Genomic DNA, 15,000 nt, shown 5'->3' on the forward strand with positions numbered 1-15,000 from the left:
GTCTGTGCTGTAACTCATTGCCATGGTCACTTTTGTTGTATCTGCTGGTGATTTGTTGCACTATATGGCCCTGCAGTTACTGTGAACAATGATTTACAGCAGGAGTCTCCAAACTCGGTCCTGGAGGGCCGGTGTCCTGCTGAGTTTAGCTCCAACCCTAATCAAATACACCTGAAACAGCTACTCAAACTCTTACTAGATATACTAGAAACTTCCTGGCAGGTGTGTTGAAGCAAGTTGGAGCTTAAACCAGCAGGACACCGGCCCTCCAGGACCGAGTTTCGACACCCCTGATTTACAATCTCCGATGACACACAACTGGATGATACTTTATCATTTGGCAATCTGTTAGCCACTTTTTGAAAACCACTCTATAAAATGGCACATGAAAACTTATAATGTGCACTGTTCCTGAGATGCCCTGCATCACAATATATATTATACTTCAAACTCTAATAATCAGCTTTTTTATTATTATTATATACAATATTTTAGTCCGTTTGACTGATGTAAATTGAGATGACTAGAAAACTTCATTTGATCCAACCATTAAAAACTCTACAAAATTTTAAGCATCAAGAATTATTATTATTTTAGTGTGAGCACACTGCTATATTAGACAATTCAGTGGGCTTATTGCTTTAGTTTGGGGTCATAATGTAAACGCTCATAGGTGTAGATCAGTGGGTCCCAACCTTTTTTTTTTGCCTAAGACCCCCTTTTCACCAGGAAACAATTGTAAGATCCCCCTCCACATTTAATATATATAAGTTTATATATATATTATATTACAATTAATATAAGTTTGCAGTAATGATGACAAAAATGTTGTTTTCAAACAAAGTATTTGTTTATTACTATATCTAGATATGTTTATGCACAAGTAATAGCCTAATGTAAAATATAAAAGCAAAACATAGTAAAGTAGGCCATTTGTAACTAAAAAAATTAAGCCTTTGCTCCTTTCGGTCAAAAACGCTCTGGGCTTGTTGCGGTATTGGGCATGAGTCATCTGCAAATGTCTTATTAACTTGGACAGTCTCATGCTTTCGTTAGCAAGAACTTTGCCACAGATAATGCACTGTGACTGGGTCGAGAGGGGTCTGGATGAAGACTTGGTGCAGTGCAATCTGAGCTGCATCCAATGCTTTTTGATGCGCTCACCTAACCCCACCCCTAAAAAAATGCAATCTCAGTTTGGATCAAAAAGGCTGCATCCAGATACTATTGGCTGGGTCAGGGACTCTTTGCTTTGAGAAAATGGAATAAAACCATAGTTCAGGTAACTATCTTGGTGTTTCTAGTATTTCAGCACTGTGACCCAAAATGTTTGGTGCTTCCTCACCTGGGTCCAGCTTCCTTACTATTAACTGCGGAAGGCAAATCAGTGAGACCGAGGATGGAGGATGAATTACAAGTTTGTCCATTTTTTATTTTTTTTTGGTCAGCCTGGGGGTTGAAATAAACTAAGACAACATGATTGTTCTCCTAATCGTCCACTTCTAAAAATTATTTAAATATGACGTGACCCCCCACAAAGCTTGCTGAGACCCCCCCTGTTGGTAACCGCTGGTGTAGATGATAACTGGATGAACTTTTTCAATTGGTTTTATGACTGTAAGTGCTATAGTATGTTGTGTATTAGACTTTAGAGACATCCCATACATTTGCAAATATTGAACATTCAATGTCAAGCTGAATGTATGCCAGTGCATTCTTGTTGATTGTAGAAATTATTTAAAATATATGACAAAACATACGCAGTTAATAATAATTTAATCATAATTACCCTTTAAATAATTGACATTAATACCTTCTGGATCACTGTATCTCCAGATCTCCAAATCTCCAAGTATAAATACTTGATATTGGATAAAATAAATTGTAGATTCAAACTTTTCAGCTTTGACCAAAGAATTCCATGTAAAACAGCCACGAAAAAAGAATAAGGATGTAAATACAGTTTAAGTGAGTGATCACTGCACCAAGTGTCAAATTTCAAATTATGACTTGTGCTTTAAGTGACATTTTAAGTGCAGTTTAAAAATATGACTCTTGATGACATCACGTTGTCAAAATTGATGTAATACGATCTGATCTTTAACTAATCAGATGTACGGTAGCTTAGTTTTTAGCACAGCAAGTTTTCTTAATAGATTTACTATTATATTAGACTTTGAGAGGCAGACCAATGACAACTGACACTTTATTAACCAGTGATATCTGTAAAAACTGATTTGTGAATGTTCTCTGACTCCTCCTGACTGTAAGTCATTTTGAGTGCCTCGTTGTCCTGTCATAGTTTTGTAGCCTTTCAGTGGAGATATATTTCACTCATTGGGCATCAAGAGGTTTTGATAGTTTCCACATTTTTCAGAGAACTGAGATTTATCAGATGGATGGAGGAATGTTTTCAGAAGTTGACAACTTGGGAAAAGGGTATGTGACATGACCAATAATTGACCTGTGTAGTTCAAGGAAATACATTCAGGAAAAGACACCATCAAACGTTTGATTTCACCATTCATTGTTGTTTTATTATCTGCAAAGGGGATTATTTTGAAATACATGTAACCTATTCAATATATGAAGTAGAATGGCTGTTACAGAATGACAGTAATTAAACATATAAAACTTTCCCAAATTATTAATTTAATGTTTTTGAAAGTGGGAGCATACACTCACCTGCCACTTTATTAGGTACACCTGTCCAACTGCTCACTAACACAGTTTTTTTCTAATCAGCCTATGACATGACAATAACTAAATGCTTTTGGGCATCTAGAGCGTGGTCTAAGTATTTCAGAACCTGATGATCTACTGGGATTTTCACGCACAACCATCTCTAGGGTTTACAAAGAACCCTAGCTTATAGAAAGGTTCTAGCTGATAGAAAGCTGGTTCTAGCTGGTTCTAGCTGATAGAAAGGCAACAGTAATTTAAAAAAATTACTCGTTACAACCAAGGAATGCAGAAGAGTATCTTTGAACACACAACACATCCAACCTTGAGGTAGATTAGCTACAGCAGCAGAAGACCACACAGGGACCACTCCTGTCAATAAGAACAAGAAACTGAGGCTACAATTTGCATAGGCTCAGCAAAATTGGACAGTAGAAGATTGGAAAAACATTGCCTGGCCTGATGAGTGTCGATTTCTGCCTTGTGTGACATTCAGATGGTAGGGTCAGAATTTGGCGTCAACAACATGAAAGCATGGATCCATCCTGCCTTGTATCAATGGTTTAGGTGGTGGTGGTGTAAGGATGTTGAGGATATTGTCTTGGCACATTTTGGGCCCATTAGTTCTAATTGAGCACTGTGCCACAGCCTGAGTATTGGTGCTGACCATGTACCTCCCTTTATGACCACAGTGTACCCATCTTCTTATATCTACTTCCAGCAGGATAACACGCCATGTCAAAGCGTAAATCATCTCAGACGGGTTTCTTGAACATGACAATGAGTTCGCTCTACTCAAGTGGCCTCCTCTGTCACCAGATCTCAATCCAATACTGCAGGGGTGACCAATCTCGTTCCTGGAAGTCTGGTGCCCTGCAGGATTTAGCTCCAACTTGCCTCAACACACCATCAGGATGTTTCAAGTATATCTAGTAAGACCTTAATTAGCTTGTTCAGATGTGTTTGATTAGGGTTGGAGCTAAAATCTGCAGGACACTGGACCTCTAGTAACAAGTTTGGCGATCCCTGCAAAAGAGCATCTTTGGGATGAGGTGGAATGGGACATTCACATCATTTATGTGCAGCTGACTAATCTGCAGCAACTGTGTGATGCTATCAGGTCAACATGCCCCAAAATCTCTGAGGAATATTTCTAGTACCTCTTTGAATCTATGCCATGAATGATTAAGGCAGTTCTGATGGCAAAAGAGGATGCAACTCGGTACTAGTAAGGTGTACCTAATAAAGTGGCCAGTGGGTGCATAAAGATGCATGTATAAAGGTTAGAAGATAAATTCATCTGTCTAAACCTTGTTTTGTAATGATTTACTGATCAGAAACAAACAAAAAGTCTTTAAAATAGTATTTAATAACTTCTAAAAAACTGAAATTTTGGTTAAAATTTGGTTCAATAAATATGAGAAAGTCCTATTAAAAACTATTTTTGAGGCGAGAGAGATATTTCTAAAAGAGACGTTTTTACCTTGAGGACATTGACAGAAATCCAGTTTAGACCTGCCGATTTCTCAAAGGATTTTCCTCTACCATCTGCCCATGCTGTAGTTAGACGGCAATCTATTATTACATTAGCTAAATAACTCAATTAAACTCAGACATTTATTTTTTCAGTGTTTCTTTTTCTTTTTTTTTTTTTTTTTACTGTATGTCTGTGAGCTAATGGCTGATAAGACGTGCATAAAACATTTGACAGGAATACAGGAATCAAGGCTGTCAGAATAATCGCCCTCCCAATCCACTAACAAAAGGGGGTTTAACTCTATGAGTCCCAGAGCAGTGAGCCGGTTACTGTCGGGATACTGGCACACTGAGCTCTGACACACTATAGAGAGGGTATTACTGCATTATTCACTCATTATATGCCTGGCTTCAATGAAACTTTGCTTATTCTGCCTCTCGCTTTTTCAAACGGAGATATCAGACTTCATGAGGATGTAACAGGAGCTCAATGACTGGACTGGATTATTAAGGAGAAGGACAGTACAGCAGTGAACATATAGGTGAGGAACTACTTCAGTCACTTAACGCTAATGCTAACTTTTCACTTTTGTTGTTTTGTAGGACACAACAAAGCGTATTGCATACATTATTGAAAATATTTTGTGTGGTACAGTTGTTTAGATGATTAAGCCAAAGTGGAAAAAGTTCAGATTTTCAGGATACAGAGAGAGAGAAAGTATGATACATATAAGTAAATAATATATGAATAGATTTATTTTAAATATTATGTTGAGATGTTATTTAACTATTTTTGTTGCAGCACAGAAAAAGCTTTGTAAATGTTTAAATTAAAACATAGCAATTAATAGATTTTTGTTTTAAATACAAGTTGATTGTTTGTTGTTTTGTTAAATCTTTGAAAACGGGTATTCATTTGAGTAATGTAATTAACTTAAGTAATTTAAATGTATAATGATAAACAATTCTGATGACTCTTGTCAAAGTCTATTTTTCCATTTCTGCCACTGAATTAAAAAAAAAAAAAAGTTTTTGTGACTTTTTAACCTTATCTCGGAATTCTCAAGATAATCAACTATCAACAAAAGTCAGAATTCAGAGATATATAAACTTACAATTCACATGAAGTCTGAATTAAAAGTTCTGACGTCAAAAAAATGCTATTACAAGATATAAAGTCAGAATTGTGTGATATAAACTTTAAAAATCTCACAATACTGAAAAATAAAGTCATAATTTTGATTATGAATTTTGAATTTTTTAATTTAGTGGTGAAAAAATAAAATGTACAATTCTACAATAGTTAAATCTATTGCAATTACTGGATGCTAGTTTCTGTGTAGTGTTTTTGTAGCAGATTTAGGGCAGAAATGGACAGGCCACGTGCATGACTGCCTCAGGACAGTTCATAGGATATGCCCTTCATGACCTCTCATAATTACTACTGTCAGTGTGCAGATTTTCACATTTAAATAAGTTGTAACCATTAGTTTCATGGGTTGACCTATATTTAATTGCACTATTAATCACTGCAATGAATTATAAGCTTCTATGGAGAGTGGGGATAATTTGAAAGCATATGAAAACAAGCAAAAAGTTCATTAGATCATTACCATGGATAATTGGGTGTTCATTATGTAAAAAAACAACTTTTAACATAGTAAAATCACTCTTAAGGACGTCCTTACCTGGCTAACTGCTTTCATGAAAGGTTTTATTTAGCATCTATTGCATATTAAAATGTACAATAATTGTCTACCCTACTACGATCCCAAAGTTTAGAGCACTTGTTGATTTTGGTTGTAAAAATATCTCTGTATTAATCAGTCACTCCAGAACTATACAAGTCCAATGGCTCAAGAGAATTATTCTTTTGAAGCAAACGCTGTTGAAGCAAACAGTTGAATACATTTTAAGACAAACTGTCACTAAATCCATAATTTTAGGCTGCAAATATAAAAAAGAAAGTAAAAAGAAAAAAAGAAAGCTCCTGCAAAATCCTGGAGAGACTGATAACATCTTCTACGACGATCTGCAGTGTTTCTGTAATGTTTTTTCAATAATGGGATCATAGATTTACTAATATCAGTAATTTAATGAATAACAGATCAATAATGTGATTCATTTGTAGAGTGACATTGTGAATGAACAAGAAGGATGCAGTGTGGTGCAGTGATGCTGTGTCTGCTGCTGCTTATTCTGTGCTGTAGTGCCAGAAGCCAGAACAGAAGAAAAAACAGACAGAAGCCCGACAACAATGTCAACACAAATGGAGTCAAAAGTAAGCAATCCTATATCTATCTGCTGTGTTTCTGTCAGTAAATCAATGAATGAATAAAAAATTATAAAATCAATCAATCAATCAAAAAACGTTTTAAATCTCTCTGTCTGTCGTGTTTTTCTACTGTTTTTGTCAGTAAATCAATTTAAGGCACAATTTGAAAATAGTTTTTTTTTTTTTTTTGCTGAATTATGCGCTGAAATTATAAAAAAAATGTTTCAAATAATGTTTAAAACCAGAGAAATTAGCCATGTTAACTAGAGACACGGACCATGGTCAGTGTCTCCAATGACATCACACACCCTCGATTTCCAGATTGGTTTTATAGAAAACAGGGAAACACCAACAATGGTTTAACATGTTGTGCATTTTATTGCTCTTTATTCGCATTTTAACTGAACCTTAAAATGTCTTTAGTATGATGAAGGGAAGAACCAGAAGAGGTTGACTGTGGTATAAAAAAAACAAACTCTCTTTTGTGCCATGTTGCGTTCATTTCTCATCTGCAGTTATTTTAGTTGTGTCATATTATTTTGACAGCTTTTAGCCCAACACTGTGTCCTAACATCACATAATGCGTCAAGATTTCAGCAACAAGCAATTTGGCTGTCTGCACCATACACAGGACAGACACATTTAATTACCAGCCATGCAGAAGTGCAGAATAGAGAATAAATATTAAACCTCTTGATCATTATTAAAACTACATGGTGATGCTGTTGGTTTGCATTGTTCCAACATTCATGTTTGAACCTATATTTTATAGTTATTTTATTATCAAGATCTGAGGTAAACTATCTGCTGCCACTTTCAATATGGCAATAAATGTCACGTAAAATGGTTTTTAAACGCATACTGGTATCTTTTAACACTTAATAAAACACATGATCAGCACCTGATGTAATCATTGTCACAGTGGTTCATATTGTTGTTTACATGCTGTGACATTGTAGATAGAGATACTGTTTCTAAAGCAGAAACTTTGTCTCCCCATCACTGATGATTAAGAAAAAAAATTAACAGCAAAGGATACCTCTTATTGCATTACAGCATTTCATGTAGCTAGGACATGTGAATAGTTTAATACTTTTTCGATTGAAAGCTTGAATACTTTAGCTCATACATGAACCGGAAACCTGAAGGATGTAATAAAGATGACAATTTCCATGATTTAAAAATTCAGTCTTGGGGTCATCAATGCCTTTGTTTGTCTCTAGCTGCAAAAATGACATACTGTGCCTTTAATTTGTCAGTCAATCAATGTCTGTTTTTCTATCTGTACTGTGTCTGTCTGTATGACAGAAGATCAATCAATCCATCAATCAATCTGTTCATTAGTCAATCAATCTGTTTGTCTGTCTGTTGGATAGGAAATCAATCAACTAGTCAGTCAGTCAGTCTACGGTACTGTGCCTGTCAGTAAATCTGTCTGTCAGTCAGGAAATCAAGTCTGTTTGTTTATCTTATCCAATATGATTTCAATCTCTTTTAAGATCTGGCAACATTTGTGTCTCTTCCTTTATATATCTACTCTGATTCGTATATATATATATATATATATATATATATATATATATATATATATATATATATATATATATATATATATATATATATATATATATATATATATATATATATAATATTTATTTATATATATACACAAATCAGAGTAGATAGATAAAGGAAGAGACACAAATGTTGCCAGATCTTAAAGGAGATGTATTTATTATATATATATATATATATATATATATATATATAAATACAGTTAAAGTCAGAATTATTTGCCCCCTGTTTATTTGTCCCCAATTTCTGTTTAATGTAGAGAAGATTTTTTAACATAATTGTTTTATTAACTCATTTCTAATAACTGATTTATTTTATCTTTGCCATGATGACAGTAAATAATATTTTACTAAATAGTTTTAAGACACTTCTATACAGGCTTAACTAGATTAATTAGGTTAACTAGGCTGGTGAGGGTAATTAGGCAAGTAATGTATAATGATGGTTTGTTCTGTAGACTATCTAAAAAAAATTGCTTAAAGGGGCCAATAATTTTGACCTTAAAATGATTTTTAAAAAACTGAACACTGCTTTTATTCTAGCCAAAATAAAACAAACAAGGCTTTCTCCAGAAGAAAAAATATTATCTGACTAACTTTGAAAATGTCCTTGCTCTGTTAAACATCATTTGGGAAATATTTAAAAAGAAAAAAAAAATCAAAATGGGGCTAATAATTCTGGCCTTAACTGCACATGCATTCCACATAATCATTGTTTTAAAACACAAAATCATGGAAATGTGTATTGAGGACATTTGGTTTATTCACCCAAACAAAAAGTAGTACTTTTAACAATCAGTTGATTGAGTAGAAAACAATACAAGATACAGGTTTCAAATTGCACACTTTGCTGAATGAATGTTACTGTACTGTAAAACTCTATGCACAGCCATCACAGCAAATGATGCTTATGTTCATACAATCAGACAAACACTAATTATTTACAAAAGCACTTGCAGCAATTTGTAACCTACAAATGATCAGACAACAAGTTGAAAATCTATGGAAAATAATGAATTCATTGATCAAACGTGAAGATTGAAATAAATAAATAATTGAAATAAATTAGATTTATTGGAATAAATAACATAAACATTGCATTAAACTGAATTATTGGCTAACATTCTTGATGAATTCAAAGGTTTTGACATTATATTGATTGTTTAGTTAAACAGTTGTTTGGTGGGTTGGCTTATTTGTTTTCATTGATAAAACGTAGATATTAAACAATCACCAACTGATAATTTTTTTAATCCAATAATGAGTGCACATTACATACCACCACATTATCCACCACGATAGCTTCATGAAAGGCAGTTACTGTGAATGAAACATTTAAATGAAACTTAATTTGTGTAGTGTAAAGAATATTCTGTGGTTATGTGTGACACATTTGAAATTATGCTACAGTAATATGTTGTTATTTAAGTACTGAGACATTTAAAAATGCACCAGTTCCTTGTCAAAATTGTTCCAAACCAATTTGAAAAAAAATTTAATATCATACATGTATTTTCCTACAGCTTTATTCTGTCCAGTGGAGCTGGCGTTTTTGGTGGACAGCTCAGAGAAAGCCACAATGCTGTTTGAGAGGCAGAGGGAGTTTGTGTTGCGCTTCAGCACCAGGCTGACGCAGATGCAGGTTCCCGGCTGGCGGATGCGGGTGAGACTCGCCGTCCTGCAATACAGCAGCACCGTCTCACTGGAGCACAACTTCCGGGACTGGCAGGACATAGATGTGTTCCAAAGCCGAGTTGATTCAATGACCTACATCGGCCATGGCACCTACTCAGCTTATGCCATCTCAAATGCCACTCAGCTCTTCACCCAAGAGACAGCACCTACTAGCTTTAGAGCAGCACTTTTACTGACAGACGGAGATGATCACCCACGCAGCCCCAGTGCTGTGACTGCAGCCTCCGATGCTAAGATCCACGACATCCATATGTTTGTTATTGGGTTGCCAGGATCTTCACGAGATGAGCAAGACTATGGTAGATTGAGGTCTATTGCCAGTGCTCCTCCCCAGCAATACCTCTTCAGCCTTACTGACCCACAGCTGGATGACAAGCTCTTCAGGGAACTGGTGAGTGTTTGCAGTCATGACATGTTTTTTTGCCTAGAAGGCATAAGAGATGGATAGGATGCAGGTGGAAAATAGAGTACACTAATAAAGAACACTAGTAATTTGAAAACTGTGGGACGTATAATATATCATTCTGTACAATTAGTAAACTATGACCTAATTACTCATTTTGAAGCCAAATTTTATGACCAAGGTAATGCAGTACTGTGCAAAATAGTAGCAGTCAAACGTGTCTAATGAAAATAATCCAGGATTATTGTATATTTCTTATTGATATATGACAAACAAGTAACCAGTAGGTGCAGTAGAAAACAAACAAGACTCTTAAGGCTGTGCAATTGGGCAATTAGTTGAACGGTAACTCAAAGCTTTTTTGTACAAACGTTTTTGTTTCTAGGGTTAAGCAATCCTTGTGAATCACTTAACTAAAATTCAGTTGTATGACCACAGTTTTTTAAAACTGCTTCACATCTGTGCGGCATGGAGTCGACCAACTTGTAGAGCTGTTATTCCACTCCATGATTCTTTAACAAACATTCCACAATTCATTTACATTTCTTGGTTTTGCTTTAGAAATAGCATTTTTTTTTTATCACCCTACAAGTTCTCAATTGGATTAAGATCTGGGGATTGGGGTGGCCGCTCCATAACATTAATTTTGTTGCTTTGGAACCAAAACTTTGCTCCTTTACCAGTGTATTTGAGGTCATTGTCTTGTTGAAACAACCATTTCAAGGCTACATACTCTTCAGCATAAGGCAACATGACCTCTTCAAGTATTTTGACATCTGTAAACTGATCCATGATCCCCGGTATGCTGTAAATAGACCCAACACCATTGGAAAAGCATGCCCATATCATGATACTTGCACCACATTGCTTCACTGTGTACTGTGACTTGAATTCATAGTCTGGGGGTTGTCTCACAAACTGTTTGTGGCCCATGGACCCAAAAAAGAACAATTTTACTCTCATTAGTCCACAAAATGTTCCTCCATTTCTTTTTAGGCCAGTTGATGTGTTCTTTAGCAAATTGTAACCTCTTCTGCACATGCCTTGTTTCTTTGCAGGGGATTCTGGACAGTAGATTAGCTTCACACAAACATCATCTAACTGTTATAGTACATACAGGTAACTACAGACTGTCTTTGATCATCCTGAAGCAGATCATTGGCTGAGCCTTTGCCATTCTGGTTATTTTTCAATGCATTTTGAGGTGGTCTTCCATTTTCTTCCATTTCTCTCTGGTTTTTCCCTCCATTATAAGGCATTAGAGATAATTTTAACTGAAAAAAAAAAATTTTTTTTGCATCTCTTTATTGGTTTTCTCCTCTCCAATCATCCTTTTAATCAATGTATCCCGTTCTTCTGAACAGTGTCTTGACCCATTTGCCTTAGGCCGTCAAATGCATGTTCAACAAGTGTTTCCTCCTTAAATAGGGGCTACCTGATTCACACCAATTTTTCACAAAATTGATGACCTCACTGATTGAATGCCACACTGGTATTTTTTTTAACACACCCCTTTTACTAATTGCCTAATTGCACAGGCTTAAGAGCATGCATATCATGAATGCTGGGTCTTGTTTGTTTTCTAATAATCTACTGCACCTACTGGTAATTTGTTTGCCGTGCATCAATAAAAAAAATATATTAAAAACCTGGATTATTCTGGTTAGTCACGTTGTACTGCTATTATTTTGAACAATATTGTATGTCAATGAACTATATTACTAATATATGAATAAATGAATGTTTTCTTTTTATTTACAGTTGTGAATTGCATTGAGAAACCTTGATCTCTGCTCTGTCCACTTTTGATGTTAAAAAATCAACTCTACTGTTTAAGAAAGTGACTTTTATAGACATTTTTGTAGTTTTAAATATGTATAAGAAATAATATAGAGATATATAAGTTTTAAAGGCTGTGCAGTGGGTAGTGCTGTCATCTCACAGCAAGAAGGTCGCTGGTTCGAGCCTGTAAAAAAAAATCTGTAATTTTCTGTTTATTTTTTTTCCGGCAGCTGTGAAATTACAGAAATTTACCATAAATTATCAGATGTTCAATTACAGAAATGGCAGTTTAAGGACATTTCTGTAATTTAACGTTCATTATTTTACGGTAAATTTCTGTAATTTAATGGCTGTTATTTACAGTCTAGGTCAGTTGGCATTTTTGTGTGGAGTTTGCATGTTCTCCTCGTGTTGACGTGGGTTGCTTTGGGTGCTCCGGTTTTCCCCACAAGTGCAAAAACATGTGGTACAGGTGAATTGGGTAAGCTAAATTGTCCGTAGTGTATGTGTGTGACTGGAAGTGTATGGGTGTTTCCCAGTGATGGTTGGAAGGGCATCGGGTGCTTAAAACATATGCTAAATATGTTGGCGGTTCATTCCGCTGTAGCGACTCCTGATTAATAAAGGGACTATATGCCGAAAAAAAAAATGAATGAATGAATGAATGAATGAGTTTGTAAAATAACAAAAATGAAATGTACAACACCCACATAGACAATAAATTACTTTAAACCATTAAAATGTTAATAAAAGTCACTTTTTATAACGTTTCAAGGTTAAAAGATCTAAGAGAAGATCACAGTCCCGTAATGCAATTTAAAAGCGTAAATTAATGGGGAAAAATAAAAACAAATCCCAAAATATGAAAAACTGCTGATTTACGGATATTTTTTTACAGTTTGCACTAATAATCTTTATGTGGCTATGTCAATGGTTTACACTTCCGTGTGCTACTTAATAATGCTCTCTTTTCTTTTTTTCCAGAGTGAGCTTGCGAACAGAGCTGTAAGTACAGTTATTTCATCAAAATATTGTAAATTTTACTTCAAAGTGAATATGATTTGGGGTGGATAATGTGCAATCATTAAAGGATAATAAAACGTTGCTGATTGTTTAATAGCTGTGTTTTAATTATGAGAACAGATATGCCATCCCACTAAACAACTGTTTAACCAATGAAAAAAATCAATATACTGCCAAAATGTTTAAATTCATTTAGAATTTTAGCCAATAAAGTTTATGAAAAGGTTGTGTCATGCCTAACAACACACATCATCTGTTACTGTAAGCACAATTCACCAGGCTTGTATAGCAAGAAGACAAACACCTGAATGGTTGGTTATATTAGGGCTGGGCCGATAAACAATATTATATCGAATTGCAATAAAATTTATGTCAATAACAATGTAATGTGTATTTATATAGCGCATTTATTGTGTATGGCCATACATCCAAAACGCTTTACAATCATGAAGGGGGTCTCTCCATACCACCATCAGCGTGCAGCATCCACTTGGATGATGCGACGGTAGCCAGACTATAAAGGCGCCAGTGCGCTCACCACACACCAGCTATTGGTGGAGTGGAGAGATGGTGATAGAGCCAATTTAGTGGATGAGGATGACGGATAAGGGCCAATGGAGGCAATTAGCCGGGACACCGGGGTTACACTCTACACTTTACGAGAAGTGCCATGGGATTTTTAACGAACACAGAGAGTCAGGACTTCGGTTTATGTCTCATCCGAAAGACGACTGATCGTATAGTGTCCCCTTCACTTTACTGGGGGATTAGGTCTCACACAGACAGCAGGTTGAGTGCCTCCTGCTGGTTTTACTAACACCACTTAAAACAGCAACCTACCTTTCGTGGTCTCCCATCCAGGTATTGACCTCAGCCCTCCATAAACAATGATAAGCTCTGGACTTTTTTTTTTTTTTTACTCTATATTGATCTAAGAGCCAATCACACAGAAGAAATTTGCCACACTGGGAATCTAAAAGTGTGTTGATATGAAACAGTTTGCCAGGCGAATTTATGTTATGCCATTTAATGTACCTTCTAATTTTTGTGCCTTCAGTCATTAAGGTACTCTACTATTTTAAATCTGGAAGCATTAACAACAATTATCGAAACATGTATCGTTATTGTTTAATATGGAAAATATTTATCAAGATTGCATTTTTGCCCTATCGCCCAGTTATAGGTTATACATAGCTTCAACAAAAGTACCTGGATAAGCAGACAATTTTATAGTTGCAGTGATTATTGCGACATTCCAAGCTATATTAGGATATATTATCCTGGCATGGCATAAAAGAGAAGAGGAAAGGCCATTCTATTCTCTGCTTTGTGTAATGCTTAACAACTCCCTTCAGCGCATACCAAATAGCCTTTTATAAACTATTATAAAATGCATTTTAAATGGTGTCCCTCGGGGCACAGTTTTAAGCCTCCTAAAAGTCAAGGTCTGGTTTTAAGCATCTGATTGCTCGGACTTCCTTACCATTTTTATGATTACCCAAATTTGTGTTATGTGTGGTAAAGACTTTCATATCTGTTGTCTTTCAGATTCTATGTCATAAAGTAATTTGATCAGTATTTTTGAAACATCCTTTTGATTTTTACCATCAATATTAACTGCATTCAATTCACATCAGCAGTTTATTGGCTGTTTATCATCCTCATAAAAACCTGATGGAATAAACAGTTTTATCATTCATCTTTAATAAAATATTTCTCTGTTCCAGTGTCCACAGCCCAAATCCTGTCTGTGTGAGAAAGGGGAGCGGGGTCTTCCCGGAAATCCAGTAAGTTCACATCTCCACTGCATATCTCTGTCTCAGTCAGTTTGTTAGCTCTGTCAGTTCTCATCATGCAGCCCTCCATACAGATAAAACAGGATATTATTGTTGGATATTCATAATATAATCACATAAAAAAAGTTGAAGGTATAAATTATAAAAAATGATAAGTGAAATGAAGTGAAATATTACAAGCTATTTTAGACAGTAACCATGACAGCATTTGGCTGTTTTTTTTTTTTTTTTTTTTTTTTGGTGAAGAAATCAAGAGTTGGAGGAATTAGATATTTTACCAATAACTTATGTAAA

At 35.3% G+C, this 15,000-nt stretch overlaps 1 protein-coding gene across 4 annotated transcripts in view; it reads left to right on the forward strand.

Moving 5' to 3' along the window:
- The window catches only part of col28a1a (collagen, type XXVIII, alpha 1a), a 45,378-nt gene that overhangs the window by 4,068 nt on the left and 26,310 nt on the right, over positions 1-15,000 (forward strand). Inside the window, exons 1-6 of one of the 4 annotated variants that reach the window (XM_087294430.1) lie at positions 2,378-2,439; positions 4,615-4,700; positions 6,290-6,439; positions 9,531-10,093; positions 12,872-12,892; positions 14,638-14,697. In XM_087294430.1, coding sequence (XP_087150556.1) covers positions 6,316-6,439; positions 9,531-10,093; positions 12,872-12,892; positions 14,638-14,697 — 768 coding nt within the window. In that variant the 5' untranslated portion in view covers positions 2,378-2,439; positions 4,615-4,700; positions 6,290-6,315. Of the gene's footprint in view, positions 1-2,377; positions 2,440-4,332; positions 4,701-6,289; positions 6,440-9,530; positions 10,094-12,871; positions 12,893-14,637; positions 14,698-15,000 lie in introns of those variants that run through there. The other 3 variants (XM_087294428.1, XM_087294429.1, NM_001348047.1) reach the window with 3 other exon arrangements.

The sequence above is a fragment of the Danio rerio genome, chromosome 19 (genome assembly GCF_052040795.2).
Source record: "Danio rerio strain M-AB ecotype USA chromosome 19, GRCz13ab, whole genome shotgun sequence".
In the NCBI taxonomy this organism is placed as follows: domain Eukaryota; kingdom Metazoa; phylum Chordata; class Actinopteri; order Cypriniformes; family Danionidae; genus Danio; species Danio rerio.